Below are 24,600 nucleotides of genomic sequence, written 5' to 3' on the forward strand. Positions count from 1 at the left end.
AGAGTAGATAGGCAGATTAGCAGCACGGCAGCACGTACCAAGAGTGACGCCAGACGATGGCTAACGCAATCACAGAAAAACACACACACGCTCGCTCGCGAGGTTCTGTTCGCGGATTCACTTTCGCACGGACGGACGCACGCACGCACGAACGCACGGACGTTGCTTCAAATATACACGGCCACATGCGAGCCCGCGGACGGCTGCGATGCTCTCTGGTGTCTGGTCCGGTGTCGTGTCTGACGGTGTCACCGAAGCAGCGATGGCGGAGTGTGCCGTACCCACCGGTTCGGTTTCGGTTTCCGTTTCGGTTTCGCGTCGGTAAAAACTCTCGAGCGCTTCGCTCGGGCATGCGTGAGTTCCAAGAAAAGCCGATGTCGTCGTCGCCGCCGCGAAAAGGGTTGCAGCAGCAGCGACAGCATCGGGTGCGCTTCGGGTGCTCGTATCTTCCACCACGCGACCATCATCACTGCACCATTTCCACCCCCTACGATGCGATGCATGCTGGGGATGCATGCGATGAGCGTTTCCGATTGCAAGATTGCGCGGAAAGAAGTCCTTCTAGATCGCTTCGTGATCGTGGATAGATCCATAATAGCGCATTCGGCCAAGACGGAAGCATTTAAGGATTATTCGGATCTAGGGCCACTGATTTTTTGGATCACTTGAAATTTGGTATTTGTCTCGTTGATCTGCATTCCGAGGCATACACTACATCGGAGAGTTTTCGGCCAATTGGACCAGCAAATACCAGGATCTTGGACGACTTAAGGATGATAATCCCACGACGAATGGCCCTCTTTATGCTAACATAGGCAGCCTTAGCATATGTTCCTTCTGAACAATTTCATCTTTTATAAGACTTGTCTGATGGTGAAGATCTGCTTAGTGTTGGAGCTTCCTTTATGGAATCTGCTCTCCTGGACGATCTCCTGGATCCTGAATAGAGTTGATCATCAATACGTCTCTTGTAGAGCTAGTAGGTCCATCCTTAGCTTGGTTTTATCCTCAAATTGTTTCAGAATGCGATCATTCCATAAGTTTAACTGTATTGTGTCAGGATTCCTAGTCCTGGGGTTGTACGAACGTCAATAAATCCAAGAATCCAATGTTTTGTAAAGGTGGTGGGGTACGATTTTGAACCGCAAAAAAAAACCACCACTCGGCGGCAGTTTTGGTTGTTGCTCGACTTTCGTGAGTGGTTGCTCGATTGGCTCGTGCCGTAACTCGAGTTACTCGTGCCGCGTTCGGAAGCGGCACACAGAAAGAGTGAAACAGCGATAGCGATCGGTACTCTCTGTCTCGCTCACTCTCTCTCTCTGGCGTGCGCACTCGGATTGTGCAACTAGCGCGACTGGAGAGGCGGACAGAACGAGAAAGGAAGAGCTTTGAAATCGAAAGCGAACAGAACAAGGGCGGTTGGTTGCGAGAGGGGTCGAGAAGGGCTAGGGGTGGCAGGGGTGGGGGGGTGCAAAATGAAAAGCGAAACGGAAACAACCCGAGCGAGTGAGCGAGAAGGGAGTGGGCACCGGGTTCGAACCGGGTGGAAGGGTCAATAAAGAAGATGTTGAGCGGTCGCGGGGGGTGGGTGGGTGACTAGACACCGCATCATATGATCGTCTGGGCGGCTGTGGGGTCGAAGCATTATTTCATCCTAGCAGCCTTTGAAAGGATATCATACTATGAGTGTGTTTGTGTGTCTCGTTCTAACTCTCACTCTCTTTCGTTTCGATCCGAGAGTGACAGAGAGTGGGAAAGAGATAGAAAGAGAGGGAGAGAGAGAGAGAGAAAGAGAGAAAGAGAGAGAGAGAGAGAGACGGTGCACGCGACGACTAATTATGTGATAAATGAATCAGGGTGCGCCTTTACCAACTAATTATTTATTGACGCATTCATGTCGTGCCTACTAATCGTCACCCATTTTACGTCCCCATTTCCCGTACTAGCCCGCCTATCCCCCCGCGACTGCAAACGGCTGCAAAATGACTGTGGGAAAACGGGAAAGGTCTCCCGGAAAAACTTGACTCCCGCTCTCTGACTGCGTTTTTTGCTGAGGTCGATCGAACCGGGAACTTCGCTTGAAACCGATTGCGAGATCGAGTGATCGAGCGGCGGTAACAGAGTGTTGTTGTACACAGGGTACCTTAGTTGCAATGTGTGCATCGAGATGATTTAAAACTGGCCTATTAAAGTCTGTACCGGTTAGAATTTGGACACTTGTTCTCTTGAAATCTCCAATTCAACTCAAAATTCCGAACATAAACGTTACCAGTCAACTCTTACATTGAATCTGGCTGAATAACATAAGCGAAAAAGTGTAACAAATGCCTGATTCTATAGAAAAATGTAGGAGAACAGTTGTCGGGATCGCTTGGTATGATTTTGCTAAAACAAATCCCTTCGCACATCACTGTTCGGCAAATATGTTTGTGAGAAGGATCGTTTCATGCCAGAGAATAGCTAAACAGGGCCCAAGCACTAAGCTTTATAGCTCAAATCCGTTCAAGGAAGCTGTACGAACAACTGTTGACCGAATTAATTTTTGATGGTTGAACATGTACACATTTTAAAAACGCATTTCGACAAATACCAGGAAAATAATTTAACTATGACTTGGCTATAAAATCTATCAGTCTACCAAATTGTCTGGATTTTCGTTGATTAATGTGGTGACCGGCATTACTGTGCAACCAGTTTTGAGTGATGTCAAAAAAAAATTAATAAAATGAATAATTTACATCAAAATTTGTATTTAAAAATCAATACAAAACCTACTAAATGACACTTCTTTTTACGCCATATTTTTGCTCAGATATGACCTCAGATATGATAGATTCTAACTGGTACCACCTTTAATCCAAGCAGCCGGATCAAGTCGCTTTCATTCAACAAATGTTCCTTAGAATGAAAAAACATTATAGAACCTTTGAACAAACATCCAAAAGTAACGGTCGTTATCACGCTCGGTTACGGTTCACCAACAACGGTCGGTAGGCTAATTATGAGACAGATAGAAGCAACAGCTTTCGCGATGATTGCGAGCGCAAATTGTGTGACACTCAAAGTGTTGTTGTCCATTCAGATTAGGGAGGCCCCTTCCTCTCCTCAAAAACACCGGGAACTGCAAGCCCGGCGGTCTGGCACAACCTTGACATCGTTGACAAGTGTGTGTACGGTCTATTTGCATGCGCCCGCACCCCTCCATCGCCGATCGTGCTGCTGGAACGTGTGGTGCATGCACGGAAGTCACTTAGACGCGGCGTTTGGAATTGGAAGATTTCCGGTTTCGTCCGCAGGTCCCCGAGTGTGTTGCGAAACGAATGCGGGATGCACCCGTAAACCGCTCTCTCTCACAACACACACACACAAACACCCAAAGAGGTTGATCGAGCGAGATACGTAGACGCGCCGTGCCCATAAATGCGATGTCCAATGCTGTCACTTTGCATTGCAATGGGGCAGTGGAGGAAGTTATAATGATCGCGAATGCCAAAACAAGCTGTCACGCAACAGGAACCGCTGTCGGTGTGCCGCGGTGTACAATCCCGAAGGAAGTGACAACCACCCACAGCGAGCACGGTGCTGGTCAGCAGCAGCAGCGACAGCAGCAGCAGCTATTGACCTGCGATGAATTGCCTCCTTCGGAATGTACTACTCCCCCTCCGGGTTTCGAGGATCGTAAATCATGCGTGATCATTGGAACATGGCAACCGAGACTCGAGACTCGAGACTCGAGCGACAAATGACCCAGATTCTCGCTCGATCTCCAAACCAGAAGAACACCTTAGTAGGAAGCAGCAGCAGCACCAGCATCAGCAGCAACAGCAGACACGCAGACGATGTCTGGCCTGGGGCATGACAGAAAGGGGAAGAGGAAAAGTTGATGCGTCGTGATTTTCATTTGATCAAAGTCTGACACAAAACACAAGCCCCCCCCTTAATTCGCCAGCAACGGAGACAAACACCGGGCATTCCAAAGCATGGTCCTAGCTCCTCTGTTGCTGCTGGCGCTGCTGCTGCTGGCGCTGCTGCTGCTGCCGCTGGTGATGGTTCTAGCAGATGGACGAGAACGATGATGATGGTGACGGTGTTCCAATTTTAATAACGCAGCGAGCGTAATTCGTTCTGGCATCGGGACTTACCGCCGGCACGCTGTGGGCTCGGTAATAAAAATGCAAATAAGCTTTCGCACCGGAGACTCACCTGCAAAGACAAAGAGAGAGAGAGAGAGAGTGTGTAGAGAGGAGAGAGGGCATTAGAAAGGACGGGCGGCAAACGGGGAATTATTAATTTAAATGGAGTCTGCGGTGGGCGAGCAGCGTAATTGGAATTTAGAGTGCGACGAGAACGGTCCGGGAAGTTGGTATTGGCCGGCGTGTTTTTTTTTGGTGGGGGGAGGCGGCGAAACCAGACAGACCGGCAGGCCGGGCCGGGGCAGGGCAGGGCAGGTTGGAAACAATTAAAACATTTCTCCTTCCTTCCTTCATTTGGGAGGCTGCTGCTGCCCGGGCTGCCAAGCATTGTTAATTTGTGCGTCCTGCGCCCTCCGATGTAGAAGGACGCCTTCGCCCCCCAGATGTTCTGTCAGGACACGACTTGTTGCGATATCGATGGCGCCAGAAATGACACATCGCGTGAATTCTCTTTAAATCACTTTAAACCACTCAACAACCGATTCCCGGGAAGGACGGCGCGTTCTCACTGGTTCAATGGCCACAGGTCGGACCAACAGCGAGCCACACTTCGGCGAAGTGGCCGTGTCGCTGACGACAACGATGACGACCTAAAGACATCGATGGCACTTTAATTCCGGTACACGAGTGACAAACACAACGGCCTCTGGCCTCCCGGTCTGGTATCCGTGGGACCAGCTCGTTCCGCAGAACGTTTCCGAGCGTGCCGCGAACGGTCATTCCAAGACGTTGGCGCTTTCCAAGAACGAAAATTGTCATGTCGTGGCGAAGCATTGAGTTGAAGCGATCCAAGCGAATCGGGAAAGATTCGATTGGTTATGTGGAAGGCAGAAAGGGGACCATGACATGCCAGGGCTGCTTACGGCTTACGTAACACAGATTATCCCGATTGCAAAAACCGCGGAAGATCCGTACCGAAGCGACATTTGGACCGTACGCCTCTTCTGCCTTTGAGCGACCATTTTGGCATATTAATGTGGCATGATGATGGACGATTGAACGCAGCGACGAAGCGAAAGGAATGTGTGTTCCACTGTCCTCTTCCTCCACCCCACCCCGGGGGGGGGGGGGGGGGGTCCGCGACAATTGTTGACACTTAATGAAGAACAAACATAAGAACTCGCAACCGAACGGTCATCCGAAAGAATGATCCGGAAGTGTTGCCGCCTGCGACACTGGGTCCGTCTTCGTCGTCAGTCAGGATGACGCAAACGAAATCGTCCACCCCTCCGAGGCAAAAAGAGAGAGAGAGAGGGGTGCGCCGAAATGGTTGCCGAATCGCCGAAGGACTTGGGACTTGGGTTTTTGTTGTGATTTAGGCGGACTATTTTCGCGGGCACGGCCGCGACTCGAACTCAACCGAAAGTGATTAAGAGCCGTGCGGTCCGCGTGGCAGATAACCGGCCCCCCATCGGAACAGAGGGAGCGAGAAAAGGCTGAAGAGAAACATATTTTTAAAAAGTAAAAAGTGATTTTCACTTGGCATCATGCGGTGGCGGTTGCGGCGGCATCACTGTTGCCGGAAAGGGTTACTGAACCTACGGCTGATGCTGATGCGGCCAACTCGCCGCCTGTTATGTTGTGACTGTCCATCGTGCTTGAGTGTGTGTGTGTGTGTGTGTGTGTGCGCGAGGGATGCGGAAAACTGCCGAAAACAAATTCGACTCGTCCGACCGGGAAAAAAGGGTTCAACAATCTGTCCGAATGCGCGTCTTCCTCCATTTCCTGCTCCTCCTCCTCTTATTGGGCAGGAAAGGAAGCGGGAAAGGAAGAAACATCGGGATGCGCCGCAGTTTCTGACGTTCGGGCCCGTTGTCCGTGATTTCGGGACTAAACATGGCCGCGAAGCCAACCTTTTTGCGAGTGCAACCGATTTTGAATCGGACGTGCCTTCGAATCGAATCGATCGCATGGAATTTGAACTTTGTGTGTGTATATATGTGTGTGTGTGTGCTAGTGAATTTCGTTGCAATAATCATCGTCGCACGAATTTCGTGTTTAGTGGTTCGGCGCGCGAACAGCAAAACGGAATTAGAAGCATTCCATGGTTCCGTTCGCTGTTGGTCACGCAGAAGCGATTGCAAATGAGCCATTTTGGAGTGAGTATTTCTGTTTTTTGGGGGCGGGGTGCGTTTCGTCTTGGAAGTCATAAGTAGAGCATTGACTTCACTATCTTAACAGCTCGTCTGAAGGTTTAAATGCGGCAATTTTGGGCTACAAATTGCACAATTCCATTAAAAAGACTTGCAGAACTTTTAGTGGAGCATGGTAGAGCATGGAATTCGCTAACAGCAACATTTCAGTCATTTTTGGATCGTTGGAAGTTGAGTGTTTTTCAGCAACGTTTGAATAGTTGTTTATCTTTGCGAGAATGTTCAGTTTGGTTTCAAGGAAAGCAGCTGATTCATATCAATATGAAAAGAACCGTTTCCAATAAGCAATGACTAAATAATGGATGAAATTAGCCCAAAACAATCGAAAAGGTTTTGTGTAACATAAAGATACGCTATTTTATAACGCTAAAAAACAAAAAAAAACTCCTCTCCTCAAAAAATAATCCTTTGGCAATATTGCAATTGTACTAACTATTACTTGCCAAACTATGAATTAGCTAAAAAAAAATGCTTTTCAACGAAACATAGTTTATGTTGCAGGAATGCTTGCTCTAAAGATGCTCGGCAATGTAAAGAATAAAAATGACAGTCTTTGGAAGAAAAATACTTTTAAAAATATTGAAAACTTACGCCTTTATCATCCAAAAACAACTTCTTGGCCGTGTTTGAAGCAGTTAAAGTGATACTATAAAGTCTGCCTCGGTGTGTTTCACTCCTAAAGACTTCAAAAAGTCTAAATTTTGACATCGTAGATTATATCCCAGCAATCGTGCGTCGTCTGCATCGACGCTCGAGCACGAAATACAATCCATTTGTGATCGGATTGCGTGCGATCACAACGTGCCAGAAAGAGAATCAAGCGTGCCATCGGATGCAACAGAGCTGCGTCGTCGCGACGTTCGGAGCAAAGCCCTACCGATGGAGCCCCGTGTTCAGGAAGCGACGTTCGGCATGCCCCGGTTCTCCCCGGGAAAAGTCACTGGCCTCCTTCTTCTCATCGGAATCACATTACTTCCACTTTCGATGGCAAGCACCAACCAGACCAAGAAGCCCAGATCCCCTATCACCGTTTTGGCAACTGCTGCGGCGCCTTCATCGTCATCGTGGAGGCAATGCACTCCACCGAACAGCACAGCACACCCCACTGGTACAAGCGACGAGGTAACCGAGACACACACACACACCCAGAACGGGCGAAATGGGCGAATGTGGATTGTGGCGGAACTTGGAATTCCCATTACGTGACCTGCCCCTTCCCTGGCGGGTTTATTTCCGACGGAACGACCGAACGGGCGCGTACGCACGGCTTCCCTTTCGGCAACTGGTACGCATTTACATAACGCACCCCGACGTACGGTACGGCCGGGCCGGGCACGACCATTTCGAGGGGGGGGGGGGGGGAGTGGGGAAACGGAAACCGAAAGAAGGTAAACACACGCTGCAACCTCACGGAATGTTTTTCGGGGTAGGGAGGGGAGCCGCCGCCGCCTCCGGAGAACGCGTTCCCGTGTTCCTGTTCGTCGGCGAAGCGAGGTCAGTTCGCACCTCCTTCGCCGGAACCTAATTCACCTGCAGGCACGTCCACGGGCACGTCTTCCCCGCCTCCTCCGGACCATTACTCAACCAGAAACAGGGTAGAAGAAGGTGAATCAACAACAACAAACGCAACATACCATGGGCCGACCGGGAGCATAAACGGAACGGAACGGAGACCCCGGAGTTACATCACATTGGGACATAATTGGGCTTGCGTTGTAGTCTGTAGCGTACAGACTGGTTGACCAATTCCTACTATTGACGCGAATCTTTACGATGTCCTCCTTTCCTCCAATTCAAGAGCATCGTCAATCGGCACCTCGCGGCCAGTCACACGGCCCATCCCCCCCCCCCCGGGTGGGGAACATAGTATATTTATAACGGCGCGTCAAGTACCAGCACGAGCCAGCCCGTTCAGACCTAACCGTTCCTTGGATGTAGGTGGGCGACTTGGGCGATGATAGCGAGTTTGCCTTTGAGGTGAGCACACGAGGTGCCTGCCTTTGAGGCAAGAACGCAACGGTTTTCGCGTGGCACAAGACGCGACGCTCGCTTCAAGCGCTTGTGGCGCCTGAGGAGGGCGATATCTGGAGTTGGTAGAAGTAGGCGCGCCGCAACGTGTGTGCGGCGAGGTGCTTATCCGGAACCTAAGACCTAGCGACGTGCCAGCACGTGAGATCGAACGATCAAGCATTATAGAAAACCTGCGCCACAGTAGAGTCATTGTGCAGCAGAATGCATTGTTGTGTCTGGGGGGGACATTGAAGGAGTTGACTATACAAAAAATAAAAGAAGTTGACTTTGATCTACTTTGATCTTGTACTCCGCTCCAGTATTTTAACGCCAAGTCTTAACGAAACAAAGACATACTCGGGATTCTGGATCCAAGAAGTCCAACCGGAGTACCACAGGCAACATTGTCGACTCGATCAATTCCGGGACACCGTGACATGTGCTCGGCCACGTCCCGTGCGACTTGGCCACTCCAGTACTCGCTGGAGTGCTGCTGGCGCAAGGGCGTTGGTTTTATGGTCTCTCTTGCTAGATCCGCCAGTTTGGCGCCAGTCCCGGATCAAGTGCATCATGCTATATCCCTGTAAGTGTGTCCGTGTGTCCGTGTGTGCGTGTGCGTGTCCGTGTGTGTTTGGTTGTATGTTTGTCAGGCGCAACAACAGCAACACGAGCCCCTCTCGCCAGAGTGTAAGCTCCTGTTTGTTTGCTCTGGAAGGAAGAATGTTGCGAGGAAGCGTTCGTTCGCCGGACTGCGATGACCTTGGCCACGAATTCAACGTTTATTTTGATTTTGAGGAGCGGCGCGCTTCTACGACCGCCCATTACACACTTCGTAGATCATCATCATCGATGCTCCGCGGGGTCCATTAAATGATCGCATTTATGGAGTGAATATCATCCAGCAGGAAGAGTGGCAGTGGTTGTAGAGTACAGCTCGATCGCACGTGGAACGTTCAATTCTGCTTGTCTGCACCATCTCGCGCGGACACAGCGGATTAGCGCCACTGACGCGGCACAAGTTACTGTCTCTCTCTCTTGCTGCCGGGGGGGGGGATTAGCGAGATTTGCGGGAAGAGTGTTTTACAATCCACGGCTCCATCGGGTGCCTGCCTAAGCCGCAGCTCGAGCAGGAAGCAACGCACACACATGCACGACACACGAGCTACACGTCGGCTGTCGGGATTGTATCCCGAATCCCGGAACGCCGCGTTGTGGTGGAAGCGACCGAGCTAGAACTGCGACTGCGGCATTTAATTGGCATTCCGGTGGCCATCGCCGCTCGACGCTCATTAAGCAGCTTGTAGTCTACTCAACCCATGAACGACGATTACGAAGACGAGAAGCTGCAGTCGAAATGTCAAAGAAGCGAAAGAACTGGAACTGGCGTTGCGTCAGTCAGGCAGTCAGTCAGTCAGTGCCGCCGAGATGTCGTCTCCATTTCCTTTTCCGTCGCAAATACACACACACACACGCGCGCAGCGGTTTTTGCTTCTACCTTATGGCGTAGATGGTTCTGCACTCTCGTGATCGTGATGTGTACCGTGAGTTCTATTTCCAGCATCGAAGCAGCGGATTCTTCCTTTCCACGGCTGCCACGAAAGGTATTTTCCGGTCGCCCGCGATTTTCCATCGCAAACGCGTTCCCCTCCCCAGCTCTTCTGTCTGCTCCACCGGTGGCGCTCGTCACTCGTCGCTCGCGTTCGGTACCGACACTTCCGTTCACCTTTGCTGGCCGAGATACAATTTTTGGCGTGCGGCACTAAAAATATAAATTCTGATGATCACCGCGATCACCGCGGGCCCCGCACGCACCCTCTGATGGGCTACGGGCGGCGGAACAGGGAAACGCTCTGCTCTGCTCTGCTCTGCTCTGCACGCAAACGAGGCCAAGGTGCATGCAACGGACTGCATGCTGCTGCTGCAGCAACAGCAGCAACAACAGCGGCAGTAGTTTCCAATGCTCGCATACCAGCACGCACGCACTTGGCATGGCATGGATTTTCACTGTCAACACTTTCCCGCAACACGAGCCCTTCTTCTCGTTCCTTCCCTTATCATCCGTGCATGGAAGATGACGAATTAGAAAAGGGGGCCCCCGATCGCAGCGTGACCAAGGCACGGTCTATGCCGGCGGTAAAGGGAAAGTCTTAGGCGGAGTAGAAAATGCAACGCGCCAAGGCAGATGCTTGGTCGCGGAAAATTGCAGAACGCGCGCGCCATGCCCCGGCGATGGTGGTGGTGATCGCGAATGACGAAGGAGCGAAAGCGAAGCGAAACAGCCAACCGGGAGAGGTGAGGAGAGTTGTTGTTGTTGCTGATGATGCACCGGTTGATGAGGGAGGGGGAGAGGAGAGCAATTATGCTCCGACCCGAGACATTCATGCTGCTTCGAGATAAACACTTTGAGGTGCAGTGCTTTGAGGAAAGGCAAAAGCATGCGCGTTAGCGGCGTTAGAGGGAAGAGTGGCGTGAGTGGCGGGGGAAGGGAGGGGAAAATGAGGGAGATCCACGATGGTCGCGATCTGCACGCGATCTCGCAGGGTAGCATCACAACAGTCTTCGAGGAAACTTCCAACGGCAGTGGAAAGCGTCGTCGAAGCGAGCATTTTCCGGCGCCATGATCGAGCCCATATCGATCCGGTGTATCCGGGAGGTTTTTTTTTTCTCGATTTTATGACGATCCGCTAGGTTGATCGTGGTCCTAAGTACTCCGTGTTGCTATTTGCAAGGCAGTTTGATGGACCTGATTGACTTTTGTAAGTCATGCAAGGAAGAACAGGATGGTATTGATAACTCGTTGTCGAAAACAAATTATAAATTACCTTCAACAATTAAACAATTTAAGGACTAGTTTATTTTTAGTTATACTATCTCGAAGACAGAGACATTCTAGTAGCAGGAATAGTTACGTTAGAGTTCGAACTTAAGAATTTCTTCTGAAATATTCTAAAATTGAATAATCAAGATTTAGTATCCTAGCACAAGTGGTAAATTCTTAACCATAACTTCGACAGTTTTAATTGAACCATCAAGCACCATTCGCTGCGCGAATTCAGTTCAACAAGTTCCCCGGGATTCGTAACGCTATCCATTATAAGTTCACAACAATTTACGATTCGAACCCGGCCAACGCGCAGCACTGGATAGCACTACGAGCAACAGGGAACACTATCCCACTCTGTTAAACACCCCAAGTCCCAAGTTACTAACTCTCTGTTGCTAACACCACCACTGCCGGCCACGTGCCACGGAAGGTCGCGAAGCGAAGCAGCTGAACGAAAGCAGCGGCACATTCCGTGACCGTCTAGCAATCCACTTCATTCGACTCGCCAGACGAAAGGGCATAAAGCATCGCGAAGCGGCTGGAGCTGGAAAATTGAAACAGATGACACCGGAAATGCAATGCACCTCCTCTTCCTCCTCCCAAAGGGGGGAGGGGGGGGGGCGAGCGGTCGAGACACGACGAGACGGCCTTTTGCAAAGATATCTGCCTGGATGGATGCTCGAGGAGCGGCACATCGGGACCGACATTCGAATTCGCACTGAACTGCTGAACAGATGATGATGATGATGATGATGATGACGATGGTGACGATGGTGATGATGGTGGCGGTAATAATAGCAATCAGAGTTCTCGCCTTTCATTCGTGGCAAGCACCAGCTGATGCGTCTCGCGAGATGCTTCCGCGGATGCAACCATATTTGCATCCAGCGCGCGCGCGTGTTGAACAAATTATTAGTAAAAAAAAACCATCGTTCCAATACGTTTTTCACATCGGCCCGGCCACCGGGGGCCACCACCACCACCAGCCCCCGGTTGGCATTTGCACGATTCGCGACGAATCGTGGCGGCGTTAAATGGTCAACCTTATCGCGAGCGATTTGCTAGAATCCGGTTGTAGTAGCAACAGCAGCAGCAGCAGCAGCTGGGGATGGCATTTAGTATCGACGGACGATGCGTCGCCCATGATGATGATGATGATGATGCTGGTGAGGTGATTGTGCCCTTTATCGACGCTCGAGCTCACAGGACCGTCGATCGATCGATCGATGTTTGCTTTACTACAATCGAACGCGCGGAATCGATCAAACGGAAGCTGGCTGTTGTTGTCGCTGAATAGCGTGCGCGTGTGTGTGTGTGTGTGTTCATCGTTTGAAGACGGAAAAAGTTGCACCCCCTTCTGCTGGTGTTTGTTTTGGTTTTCCTCTCCGCTAGTCGGGACTGACCACCAACCAGAACCCACGTGCTAGTCCGCTAGAAACACACCGGTTGTATTCGGGAATCTGGCCGAATGGCGCCTCACGAAGCGCCCCTTTCACATCATCATTCCGCATCATCATCATCATCATCATCAGTCGCTTGATCACACAAACGACGTCGTCGGTAAAAATAAACCTACTCCCCGTCTCCCTTGCAACTTGTGCTTCGGACCAAATGGGGCCGGGAAAACGATTTCATTCCCGGAAAACAGTCCGGAAAGACGTGAAGAGGCAGTCTCCCTCCCCTCTCACGGCCGGGAGGAGACAAATGATTCGTGTTATTTGGAATGCTTTTTGCTCTCGTGTTTCGCGCCGTATTTCGGGATTTTCCGTTTGTCGAGGAAAATGGCGCGGTTGGCAGGATGGATATTAATGTGAAAAAAAAAACAGTCGCTATGAGGGAAGGGAGTTCTAAAGTAAAAACAACCGGGCAGGCAGCCAGGGAGGAGGGATGGTCGGCCGGTGTGACAGGAATCGGGAAGTGAAGCACCCGTGAACGGCTGTTACTGCTTCGAGTAAACAGGAATGACGACATGATAGAGAGCGAGACAGCGCCATTGCGTGAATGATGATCGCGCGGCATGAAAATCATGAATGAAAATCCGCTACCGATACACTCTTTTGGGTGCCATTGTGGTCACTGAGCTAAAGGAAGATAATCCACAAGCAAGAGGAAGAAGGAGGCAGATGTCACATGATGGGGAGTTGGATTTCCCGGAAAAAACTTCCTCCTTCTAATGAGCAGCGCAACAGGAAGCGCAAATGCGTAAAGGTGTGTCTGCGATACTTTTCCTATTGGATTGCTTTCGTTTCAAATACCGCGAGGGTGGTCTTGCACCAGCGCTATGGTGGTCCTGTTGTCACTAATGCCCCCGGATGTAAGCCTGTCAACCTGGCACTCAAAAGTGGGTGTTCTACTCCGGGTGCGGAGCATGTCCGAACCGGACCACGTGGAAGCGTGATTTTTATCCCGCGTTTTTTTTACCACCAGGAATTCCGAAGCCGCTTAGCGTAAGATCGATTTGGGCGGAGTGCAGAGTGCGTTGGTGCGAGGCCGTGCGAGGATTCCACCGCCACTGATCTACGCCTCACGCTCGTAGTGTGGGGCGGCTAAACGTGTGGCCGGACGATAAAAATAGGCGAAACAACAACAGCGAAAGCCAAACAGCCATTCCGTTTTGCATTAGTTGCGTAAAAATACATTTCTCATCTCGTTTCTCGGTTCGTTTCGGGGCGCCCGTTGACCGGCCGCCTGGTCGCTGGCCAGCTAGCACGGAGTGTTAGTTTAGTTCCGTGGCAAATGGCACGAATTATTATCAATGATAGCTCCCTGTCTGAGAGAGAGGGAGGATTGTACTAATACATCTGTATTAAAATCAGGACCCAAAACGAACACTATTTTTGCCGCATCCCTCGAACACGCTACTAATAATGGCGCACCCTTTCCGTGGATCAATTCAACCCAGCCAACGTACCCAGCGGACGGGCCAACTAATAATTACAAGTCACACACACACACACACACACATATCGCAGTCCTTTGGGGGCGGGTGTATCACCGTGAGCGACACCTTCGCGCGACACCGCGCGACCGGACCGAACCGATTGGGACGTTAATTCCATAATTGTCATAATCCACCCATCACCTGGCTGCTGCTGGTTGGATTATTATGCTGCGATCGGTAGTAGCACACTACCGGGGCATTGCAATTAACCACCAGCACTGCGAGCGAACTGACAGATTAACGGTTCAACCGGGTTAAACCGATCGGAGCCACGGTGGAAATCAAAGACACCGACGACCGTTCGTCCGGCGTAGCGCAGCGGCCATTCTGAAATGATTATTTAATTGCCCACTGCTTGGTGCGTGTGTGTGCGTACGAAAAGGGCAGGAAAGCCAGCCAGCTTGAGTGAGATGTGATGCCGAGTAATTGGTTTGGCTGCTTCTCGGCGTGCCAATTGAATTGTCGATAATTTGCGAAGACAATTTCAACATTTCCAACGTTTCCAGCCCAGTCCAGGCCCCGGCGCAGCAGCTAACGCATCCGCGGCGTAATGCAATATGATGAATATGTATTCCGGTCCGGCATTTCGCAACACACACACACACACACACACACACGAACGGGGTACGCATGCCGCAGACTAGTTATTAAGTTACGATTTGTGTTACGGGTAGTGTGGATCGCGGGCAGAAATGAATCAATCAATTAGCGTGGCACCCCATGGGCACAGTGGGGGTGAGGGGGAAACATGGAAAGCAGCGTCGTGCATCAGCCAGCATCGAATCGGACGCACCAAACATCTGTTCTAAATCAATCAGCAAATGGCGACGGCGACGGCGACGGCTGGTTAGCAACGATTCAGCTCCAGCTCCAGGGCCATTGCTCGCCAAGAAAAACAAAACAAAAAAAAAAAAGGAATGTTTGAACCCCAGGAACACGCGCTGTATAACTGTCATGTTTTACAGTTATTTATGTTGACACTTCATTTGCGAATGTTATATTCGGAGCCGCGCACTTCCTGCCGCAACCATTCCGGGCTCCATTTTCCCATTCTGACCAACAAGGGCGTATGTGTGTGTGCAAAAGGCATCTGCAGAGCAGTCGAGCAGGTCTTACCTTGGTATTTGATTTCATCTGGAATGAAAAAACAGAGAAGGAAAATGCTTTGATTAGAGAGACATAGTTTTCCAAAACAACAAATTCCAAAGGAAGGAGTATTGCCATCTAGGGTTAGTTCCGGTGCGGCCATTTTTGTAACTCACCTCCCTCGCGGCCTGTCAGCCGGAGTCGTCAATCAGTCAGTTAAGTGAGTCAGTTGAGTCAGTGAGTCAGTCAGTAAGGCAGAGTGTCTCTCTCTCTCTCTCTCTCTCTCTCTCTCTCTCTGGCGGACCACAAAAGGGCACACGCGCGGTGTGCATTGGCTTTCCCTTTTTGAATCCAACACATATCTTCACCGTGATCCCAAAATGAGACGGACAATGAAAAAGGCTTTCCAGGATCTCCCCTGGAGGGAGGGAGGGTGTCTTTCAGTGCGCCAAAACTGGCGCTATCACCGTGTGTGTGTGTGCGGTGTCTTGCTGCGATAGCGAAAGCGAACCTCTTCGCAGCAACCGTGCAAGAATGAAGGAAAGTGTGTGATTTCCTTTTTGCTTTTTGCTCGCCCATCGCGCTCAGCTGCCGGGGGTGCAGCAGCGGGAAGAAAGCTGATAAGAAATGCAGCGGCCACCGGGCGGTAAAAGCGGGGCGGCACCAACACGCCTCACGACATGCTGCCGCTGCGCGCCCCCGCGATCGATCGTGCTTATGCGCTTCGCCAGCACGCTTTCTTGTTGGAGCGGGGACGATGGAAAAGCGAAAAGCGAAAAGCGAACTGCATGCATTTCTGCGCGCGCAGAAAAGGGCGAGGAAAACGGAACGGAAAAAAACATTGGGCGGGAAAGGGCGCTACGGATAGGGGGGGGCGTGATAATTGCTGGAAGCAAATCGCCGCCGCAGCAGATCCGCTGCTTCTCTTCTGCTGCTGCTGCTGCTGTTGGGTGGCCTTCTTCTTCTTCTTCTTTTCCTTCTTCTCGTGGAAGGAGAAACGCGTCGCTCACTCGCTCGTGCGTGCGTGCGTGCGTGCCGGAAAAGCGTGCGGTAGGAAAACTCTTTAAAAACTCATCACAACCCCACTCGACACTCAAGTTGCCACCCCTTCAGGGTCAGCCGGGTGTCGTCGTGTCTCGATATCATCTTGTCGTCAGTAGTGGGACACACACACGCACACACGCACCCACGACCCGGCCCTGAAGGGCATATCTTGCGACGGGCTTGCGATGGTTCCGCAATCGCTGTCGCGACCATACAGACAGCATAGGAAAAAGGAGAGGGGAACAGGATGCTGCTGCGACTGCTGCATACAGAAATAGATGGTATTGATCTAGATTTTCCGAAAAATGATGACAACGACGGTGACGACGACGGCGATGATGATGTTGCAGATGACACTCGGCGCCCGGATGGATCATGCTGACTGACCAAACACACTATTTCTCCTTCGCGCGCGTGTGTGTGTGTGTGTGTGTGTGGGTCGGTAATTAATAGCACCCATCCCCACCTCATCGGACGCCCTGTGAGCATTATGCTGCGCTAACGTAACGGTCCAAGAGGATGCCCTTCATTCGCGAGAACCACACACGCGCGCACACGTACAGGACAGAAGCTATGCTCTGCCCTTCGCTCTGTCGTTGTCGTCTGCGTCGCGTCCAACTGTCTCCTCGTGTTCGATGGTTCCTCGCCACCTTCCGACGACACCTGTTGACCGATCTGTCTTCATTCACCGAAAAGTCCGGCAACAAAAAAAAAAACCAGAACCAACCAACCAAGTGTTGCTGGCCCTTCTCGGCATGCCATATGCTCGATGCGACGATGACTGCTGGCTACAAACTGACAAACACTGGCTGGCTGGCTGGCTGGCCTGACCTGACCTGGTAGGAAGGAATCCGCGGTCCATTCATTGCAGCACCGATCGACGACGACAGCGACGGCGACGATGACGACGATGAGTCCACGATCGGTGAGTGTGGTGTTTCCCCTGGTGAGGATTTAAATTTAGCCACCGCGCCGATCCTGCCACCGATCATCGCAGTACTCCCCCTCTGTCACACACACACCCCCGCTACACGATCGAGTGGCGTCAAGATTGCTACAGATGGATGATGTTGTGACTGGTGGTGCGACCGGCGCCGTCCTGTGGTCGTGGTGGTGGTGGTGGCCCTTCGATGGTGGCCTTCCGGTGGACTTTGCGGTGTGACATTTCACGCTCGTCGTCGTCGTCGCAGAACCGACCTGCGACCGACAGCTGGCGAAACTATCTTCCTTCAGCGCCATTGAGAGGAGGGGGATAGTGATAATTTTAGGAAGTCCCAAGAGGGCGCCCCCAACGTTGTAGCACCGGGATCGATTGCTTCGATTGCTCGGTGATGGTCACCTATTTTTAACGGAAGGGCCGAGCAGCCAGCCACCGATCGGACCGCGCTGTCCGGTCGAGTGACAGTGCATTGCGTGCACGGACCTACCGCACAAGCCACGTGCTGCTTCTGATGCTGCTGGTGCTGCTGGTGTTGTTGTGGCTGCTTCCGGTCCACCGCCGACACCGCCGATCACTAGCCGCAGGGAAAGGGCGCTCGGTAATGGTGCTCGGTAGTCCTGGTGCTGGTGCTGGTGCTGGTCCCCGAGAGACAAGTCCCGTAAGTAGGTCAACGGTGAGATGGTGATTTAATTGGACAGAAGCGCAGAGGCGCTTAAATATAGCTCACCAATGACTGATCGCCCCGCGAGAGTGGAAGAAGGATGGATGGAACCCAAGGAAGGATGGAGGGGAAGCGGATGAGATTTATGGATCGGCAGCGCAGTAGTGAAATCATATTTTAATGCGAGCGCGACATAGCGTACAACGCGGGCGAGGCGCACGTCTAATTAGACGAGATGACACCGAAAATACGCACCTCACGAGGAGGAGTAGGAGGAGGAGGAGTAGAATAGAGGTAGGTCTAGTCTACTAATTGTAGGTCATTGGGTGGCAGTGGTATGTTTGTTTGCTTTACATCGGCATCGCATCGAATGGCAATGCGCGCTGTTCGCTTCTTTGGAGAAACCGGTAACTAGAACAAAGTGGAATCTAGTTCGTTAGCTGATTATGTGTTTAGCATAACGAACTGATTGTCAACCGGCCCAATGCTAATTTATTTAACGCATCGATTGCTATCCTTTTGATTCCACAGATCGCAAATCATCTTCAGTTTTGGCAACTTTTGGATGATGATGTCACTTGTTTACATTTGCTCTTTTAGTTCGAAAATCATTAGAGGAGTCTTAACTTCTACCATTTCTACCATTAACCGTGTTTTGAAATCACATCGGTGTGGCCTCTGAATGTGTTCAATTTGTGCTATTTCCTTGATTGATTGATTGAGTGTTTTAATAGCTGTAGCGGGTCCTTCTTTAGTTCTGCCTCCAACAAACAGGAATAAAAGTACCAAGTGATTCCATGTAAATGCCATTAATACGAGGCTCGTTCTTAACCAGAGATCCTATAACAAATACAGAGACAAACCGATTCCAGAAGATTCCATCCTTGTGAAGTAACTGAAGCAGAATTTACCGTGCGGTTCCTCTATCTTCAAAAGCAACAACTTGGCCGCTACTTGGAACACAATGGATGGCTTCAAAGGAGATGTCTTCATGCGCGTGCATGAATTCCTGCAAATCCTTGTCTTCAATTACCGTAATCTACACCTTGATGGCTATTACACCGAAATCGTCGGATTGCCTCGAACTTCAACTTGAAGTACTAGCACATCCGCCGCCGAGATGGTTCGTGTTTTTGTGCACTTTTTGACAATCTTCTCAATGATTCGACTTAGTGGCCATCATTTACGTACCCAGCTACGCTTATTGCAGAGACTACTCAGCCTGCTAATCCACTGCCAACAATACCTTTGCAAGGTATAGTTATTTTAGGTCAACCCTACAAACCTTTCGACTTGAACGCGGCTTTTCGTCGCGGTGTTTCGAGTTGATTGATCCGTTGGCGGTTGACGCGGAGCGCGGAGTTCGATGAAATCACATCCCACTCTCGTGCGGTCCTCACCAACGAGCGCTTAAGCAGGAAAGCGGTGGTCCCATGTCAATCCTGGCCGTCTCTAGCAAATACCGACCCCATGACCGAAGCATTCGCTGCCGCGGCTGCTGCTGCTGCTGCTCGTCAAAAACCACCGCGCTGATTGCGGTCTATTGAAATGGAAAATAGTGTTCGCCGGCCGGCTGGCCGGTCGGCCAACTCTATTCTACGTCTACGACTAGACTAGCGCATAATGCCTTCGTCACATCCTTCTGACCGCGACGACCAAGCGACCGAGTGCACCGATCATTGCGCATTACCTCACTTTTCTACTAGCCCCTATTGCTGATCTGCATCCCGCACATGCACATGTTGCACTTCATCAATCAATCGCGCCAGCGTCTGCGGGACCCGACCCCGGTGGATCAAGCAGCGGTGCAGTAGGTTGGGTTTTCGGGGTTGCGGGGTTCCGACAACGAAATGGCAAACGTCTCAATTAAGGTTCTGGGTTTGGCCGCGGCCGGTCTCGTCAGAAACGACTAGACTAGATTCTTGGCAGGAATCGGGGCGTCTCCATGGCCCTTCCCTTGTGGCAGTCAGCGGTTCTAAGCTTCTGGATTTGAAAGTAATCGCAGCATTTTAGGACAGCCTTTCGACCCGCAAGAGCAAACGGAGGCCACCGTAATGGCGAAGATAGGGACCCGAAGAACGATAAATCCGATTCCGATCTTCCTTCTGCAACCAGCAGCAACAGCAGCAGTTGCAGTAGCAGCAGCCGGTGGCCGATCGATAAATCAGGAGGCCCCGGTGCGACCCCAAAAAAGGACCGAATCTGCTGAAGCCCCTTCGAAGAACGCCAAGAAGGCAAAAGAAGGCCCCAAGAAGGGAGCACTCGGGGTTCGTTCGTCGGATTGTGTTGTTGTGTTCGTCTGTTTGCGCATAAATCAAATCGAACCGATTGCCGGCCGGGCTTGCATTCCCTTGCACTATCACACACACACACACACAGACACGCGCGGGCACTCGTAAACCTCATGCAGACGCAGCGTGTGAGCTTTCAGCGTGCGCCCGCTAATCGGCAAGGACATTGATAAATGGAGAGCTAATCCCGTGCGCCGCCTAGACGCGATGCGATCGTAAATAAGCCGGGCCAGCCAGCGTGCCAGCGAGTAGCACCCCATAACCCACTACTACTACTACTACTACCTCCCCTCTCTCGGGCGGGAGGGAGGCCATATTTTATTTTTTGTATTATTTCCTTTCAAATGCACGATAAATTATGTCGGGCCGGGTCCCGGGGCCCGACTCCACCAGCGCGGAGACGATTATGCAACGAGGATTGGTGCTTCCAATTCCTTCGCAATGCCGGTCCGGTGGTCGCGACGGTGTCAGGTGTGAATTAGGTGGCTTAACACCCTCCCCGGGGCGAGCTTTGGAAGCGCGGTTTGTAATTTATGTGGATCTGGGTGGTGGATCCGCGTATTCACCGGCTTCGGTCGCGCGGTTATGCTGGAGCAAGGTTCTGGGATTAGAGGGATTCGACGTTTTTAGTAGTGGGAAATTCAACAGAAAAGGGGGAATAGCTGCACATTGTGCATGTGTGTCTGTGTCTGTCAATCATCCGCGAATCTTCTTAAGTAGCACAAACACACACACACACACACACACACACACACACACACACACACACACACACATCCAGACACTGAGGATCGTGACGATCGTCAACCAACTGACGGTGCTGCTGCCGGAAGCACCAGAGTGGAGCAATCATCGGAAAACGCACCACAAAAAAAAAACAAGATAATAAACCGGAAAATGGTTGCCTTCCCCGGGACACACCAGATCGACCGACTGACTGACTGACTGACTGACTTGCAGTCGCCTAAGACGACGACGACGACGACGACAACGGTGGCAGTAATGGCGGTTGGCCTCATTTCTCTCGGCAAAACGCCCAGTCCCGGGCGCCATCGTGGAAGATGAAAGTGATGGACACTTTCGCCAACAAGCCAGCCAGCCAGCCGGCTCGGAACGGTTGCAATAATGCATCTAATGCATCTAATGCAAGTCCTCCCTTCCTCTGGCCCCACAGGAGCACGCCTTTTTCCGAGATGAAAGTGAATCAGAGCACGGAATGTCGCTGCGCGCGAGCGAGAGGAGGTTGTGGCGAGGAGGAGGAATGGTTGGATGGTGTTCCAGTTCCCCAGACACACACACCCATCCAGCCGTGTGACGTCACGCGTTGATCACAAGGCAGGCGCTGGATTGCTGGTTTCTGGATTCCACCCCTCGAGAAAACGGGAGAAGAAAAACCGGAAAACTCACCACAGTTCGAGCACCATATTTGCCACCGACGACGCGGGTGAAAGGGAGGGTGTATGCTACTCCCCGCACTGCACTGGAACTGGAACTGGATCGCTGTTGTGATGGGCTTTCAATTTTGCGTTTAATTAATGAGCAATTATGGCAACCGACAACAACCGGCTGTTGTAGCTCGTTCGACATTTTCCACCGCGTTTTCCGCGCGCGCGCGCCGCAACCAGTTTTCTCGCAATTTTCTTGCGCCCCCCCTTTTTTTGTGACGGAAGGTGCGTGATATGGGAAAGCAGCAGCATCAGTAGCAGTAGCACTAGCAATGGCAGGAGGATTTCGTTTTCATTTACAACGACGTGTCGCGAGAATGCTGGCATGGGACTCTGGTGCTGTGTGAGCATTATTTCAAGTTTTTCGATGCTTTGGAATGGGAAATTTCCACTTCATGCTGCAGATCGCGCTGCTCGTATCATAATGTAAGCCACGCTTAGCGCCAAGACTCCGGCTAAGAGCCTCGTCCACTGTTTTGTGTCCAGGGATCCAAAAAGCATATCGTAATGCAAATGTGGGTCGCTCAATGAAAATGTATCAACCCGGTGCCAGCCAGTGCAAGGGCGGCGACGCAGCGGGCCTGAACTCTGAACTACACCACATAAGGGCGCATAAGTTAATCCTGATCTAAATGTGATTAAGGCGTAGTATGACCGGATGACACAATACCTCATGGAGCACCGGTTTCGGTCTTCGGTACACGAGCTGGGATCTGGGTCGACCTCCGAGCCCGACTCCCGTCATCTGTCATCGGCCGATCGATATATACCCGGGCGGATTGGATGGATCACGTCTCGTGATCTGACGCTCGCTGGCTCGCTAGATTATCGATCACCGGCACCGGCACCTTAGTACTACTACTGGACCAGACAGACAATCGTATGCATCGTGCACGCAACACTCTGAGGCGTTAGTAGAGCCGAAGAGAGAGAGAGAGCACGGCACCTCCATGCCCCTAATGGCGGGCGCATGTGCACGATCGGTGCGCGCTTGATTTGAATTTAGCCTAGACCTAGAAACCGGTGGTAAGGCAGGCAGGTAGGTGATGGTGCTGGAGGGTAGTAGTAGTAGTAGCAGTCTAGTGTGCAGCTAGTGACGGAGCAAATGATGAATGCTTAAAATGCTTGATTCTAAGAGGTCTCGCACACACACGCACACACACACACGCACACGTCTCCAGACCAACGCCCCAGAACCGCCCACCAGCGTGTACCGGACAGTGGTAGTGAGTAGCCATTGTGCCGAGCTCACCGAGATTCTTCTAGATAGTGGGGCTTCTGCATCGCCACGTGCATAGCAAGTGAGTACACCATTAGAGCCCTAGATTGCTCGGTATAACCCCAATGTACTCACGTATTAATTGCGGGATCGTTTAAAGATCAATATTTGACGAAAAGAAGTCCGGAAAAGGTAGTAGTAGTAGTCTACACACTTCGCCGACTAGACAAAAGTGACAGATCGACGTCAGCGAGGGAATGTATTATAATCGACTTCGAAAACCCTTTTGGCCCCTTTTTCATTCTGTTCGCGTATTTTAAGAACCTCTCGCCGACCGAACCAATTTAGAAGCAAATGAAGCAATCAACCAGTCGCCTCTTCGCCATTTCGAAATGCCTCAGATACCTTAGAGACGACCCCGGACCCGGTTCTATTCGATCGGCTCGGACTGCCCTACAACTTTATCTGGTCTGGTCGACAAAGTTCGAACAATTTGCCAAATTGTGTCCCGGCGCAGGCAGTCAGTCAGCCAGCGAGCGATCCGCAAAACACCCGAAAAGTTAGGCTTCCGTTGCGTGCTGACCTTCGACAAGGCGCAAGAGTTTCTTTAAGGGGAGGGGACAACAGTCGGCCAAGTTTTCAAATGGAATCGTTAGGCGTTTGAAACGTTTGTTTTTTTTTTCAGCGACCATTCTTTTAAGCGGTCTGCGGATGGCCAGACGTCGAGTTTGGCGAGGAATCGATCAAAGGACTCATGTTTTTGCCGCATAGACCGTTCTGCCAACAACCCCTAACAACCCGCCCTCGGTATGGTGCCACAACTGGGGCACACAAATAGTCAGCATCGGGCAGCCCAACGGAGAGTGTGTTGTCCCAATTTCCTGGACGGATTACATTCCACGAAGTCCACGAGCCAAACGAAAACGGCATCTTAACGCATCGATGACAACGACCGGGTGGGTGGTGGGTGGTTGGGTTTGGTGGGGTTGCAATGATCATTTCTCAAACGTCAGCGTCCATTCGACCGTTCTGGGCTGATGAGGTCCCAAAAAACACACACACACACATATGGATATTCGCATGTGCATCGGATGTGGATGATTTGTTCTGTTTTATTAATAAAAATGGTTTTTTGCAGCTTTCGCTGCCAGCGAGCGGGCGAGCGGGCGAGCGAGAAAACTGCGGGTGCGGATGAGAGAGAGAGAGAGAGAGCAGGACTTGAGGAGAAGGTGTAGCTTGGCAGCATGACAGCGAGCTGCTCTGCTCTGAGCAGTTGGTCTGTGCACCGAGCTCGCGTTCATTCAGAGGCCCCCTTTTTGCATTCGCCACTTCACATCCGCTACAGTGATGCACTCTGCGGGTTGCTGCAGCGGCCTGCACGGTTTGAGGGGCGCCAAGACTGTGCGCAAACGCCACACGGTCGTCGCGAACCGAAGGAGCGGGGGCGGGAGGAACGCACCCGCTACCATGAAACGTGCAATATTTATTAAACAATTAGGTCATTTACACTAGCCGGACCATCGCGAAACCGCGATTGGTTGTGCTTGTCTCTGGGTGTGTGGCGGTGAAGGAAAACCGCAAGACGAGACGAGCAGAGCAGAAGTAGAAGTAGCTAAACGGCTTCCTTCCGTGGATTCGCGCGCGCGCGCGCATCGATTTCGCGGATGTGAACGGGTGAGTCCCGCGCACCCTTAAGCGGTAGCTAGGCCCGGGGTGCACCAAAGATGGTGGAATGCGATTCACTTTTATGGGTCGCAATAGCAATAGGGATGCCATTTCGCTTTGAAAGCATT

At 51.4% G+C, this 24,600-nt stretch overlaps 1 protein-coding gene across 1 annotated transcript in view; it reads right to left on the reverse strand.

Annotated features, from left to right (window-relative positions):
- Positions 1-24,600, reverse strand: part of LOC125954976 (ecdysone-induced protein 74EF) — a 221,973-nt gene that overhangs the window by 48,664 nt on the left and 148,709 nt on the right. Inside the window, 1 exon segment of the mRNA XM_049685728.1 lies at positions 15,238-15,255. Coding sequence (XP_049541685.1) covers positions 15,238-15,255 — 18 coding nt within the window.

The sequence above is a fragment of the Anopheles darlingi genome, chromosome 3 (genome assembly GCF_943734745.1).
Source record: "Anopheles darlingi chromosome 3, idAnoDarlMG_H_01, whole genome shotgun sequence".
Lineage (NCBI taxonomy): Eukaryota > Metazoa > Arthropoda > Insecta > Diptera > Culicidae > Anopheles > Anopheles darlingi.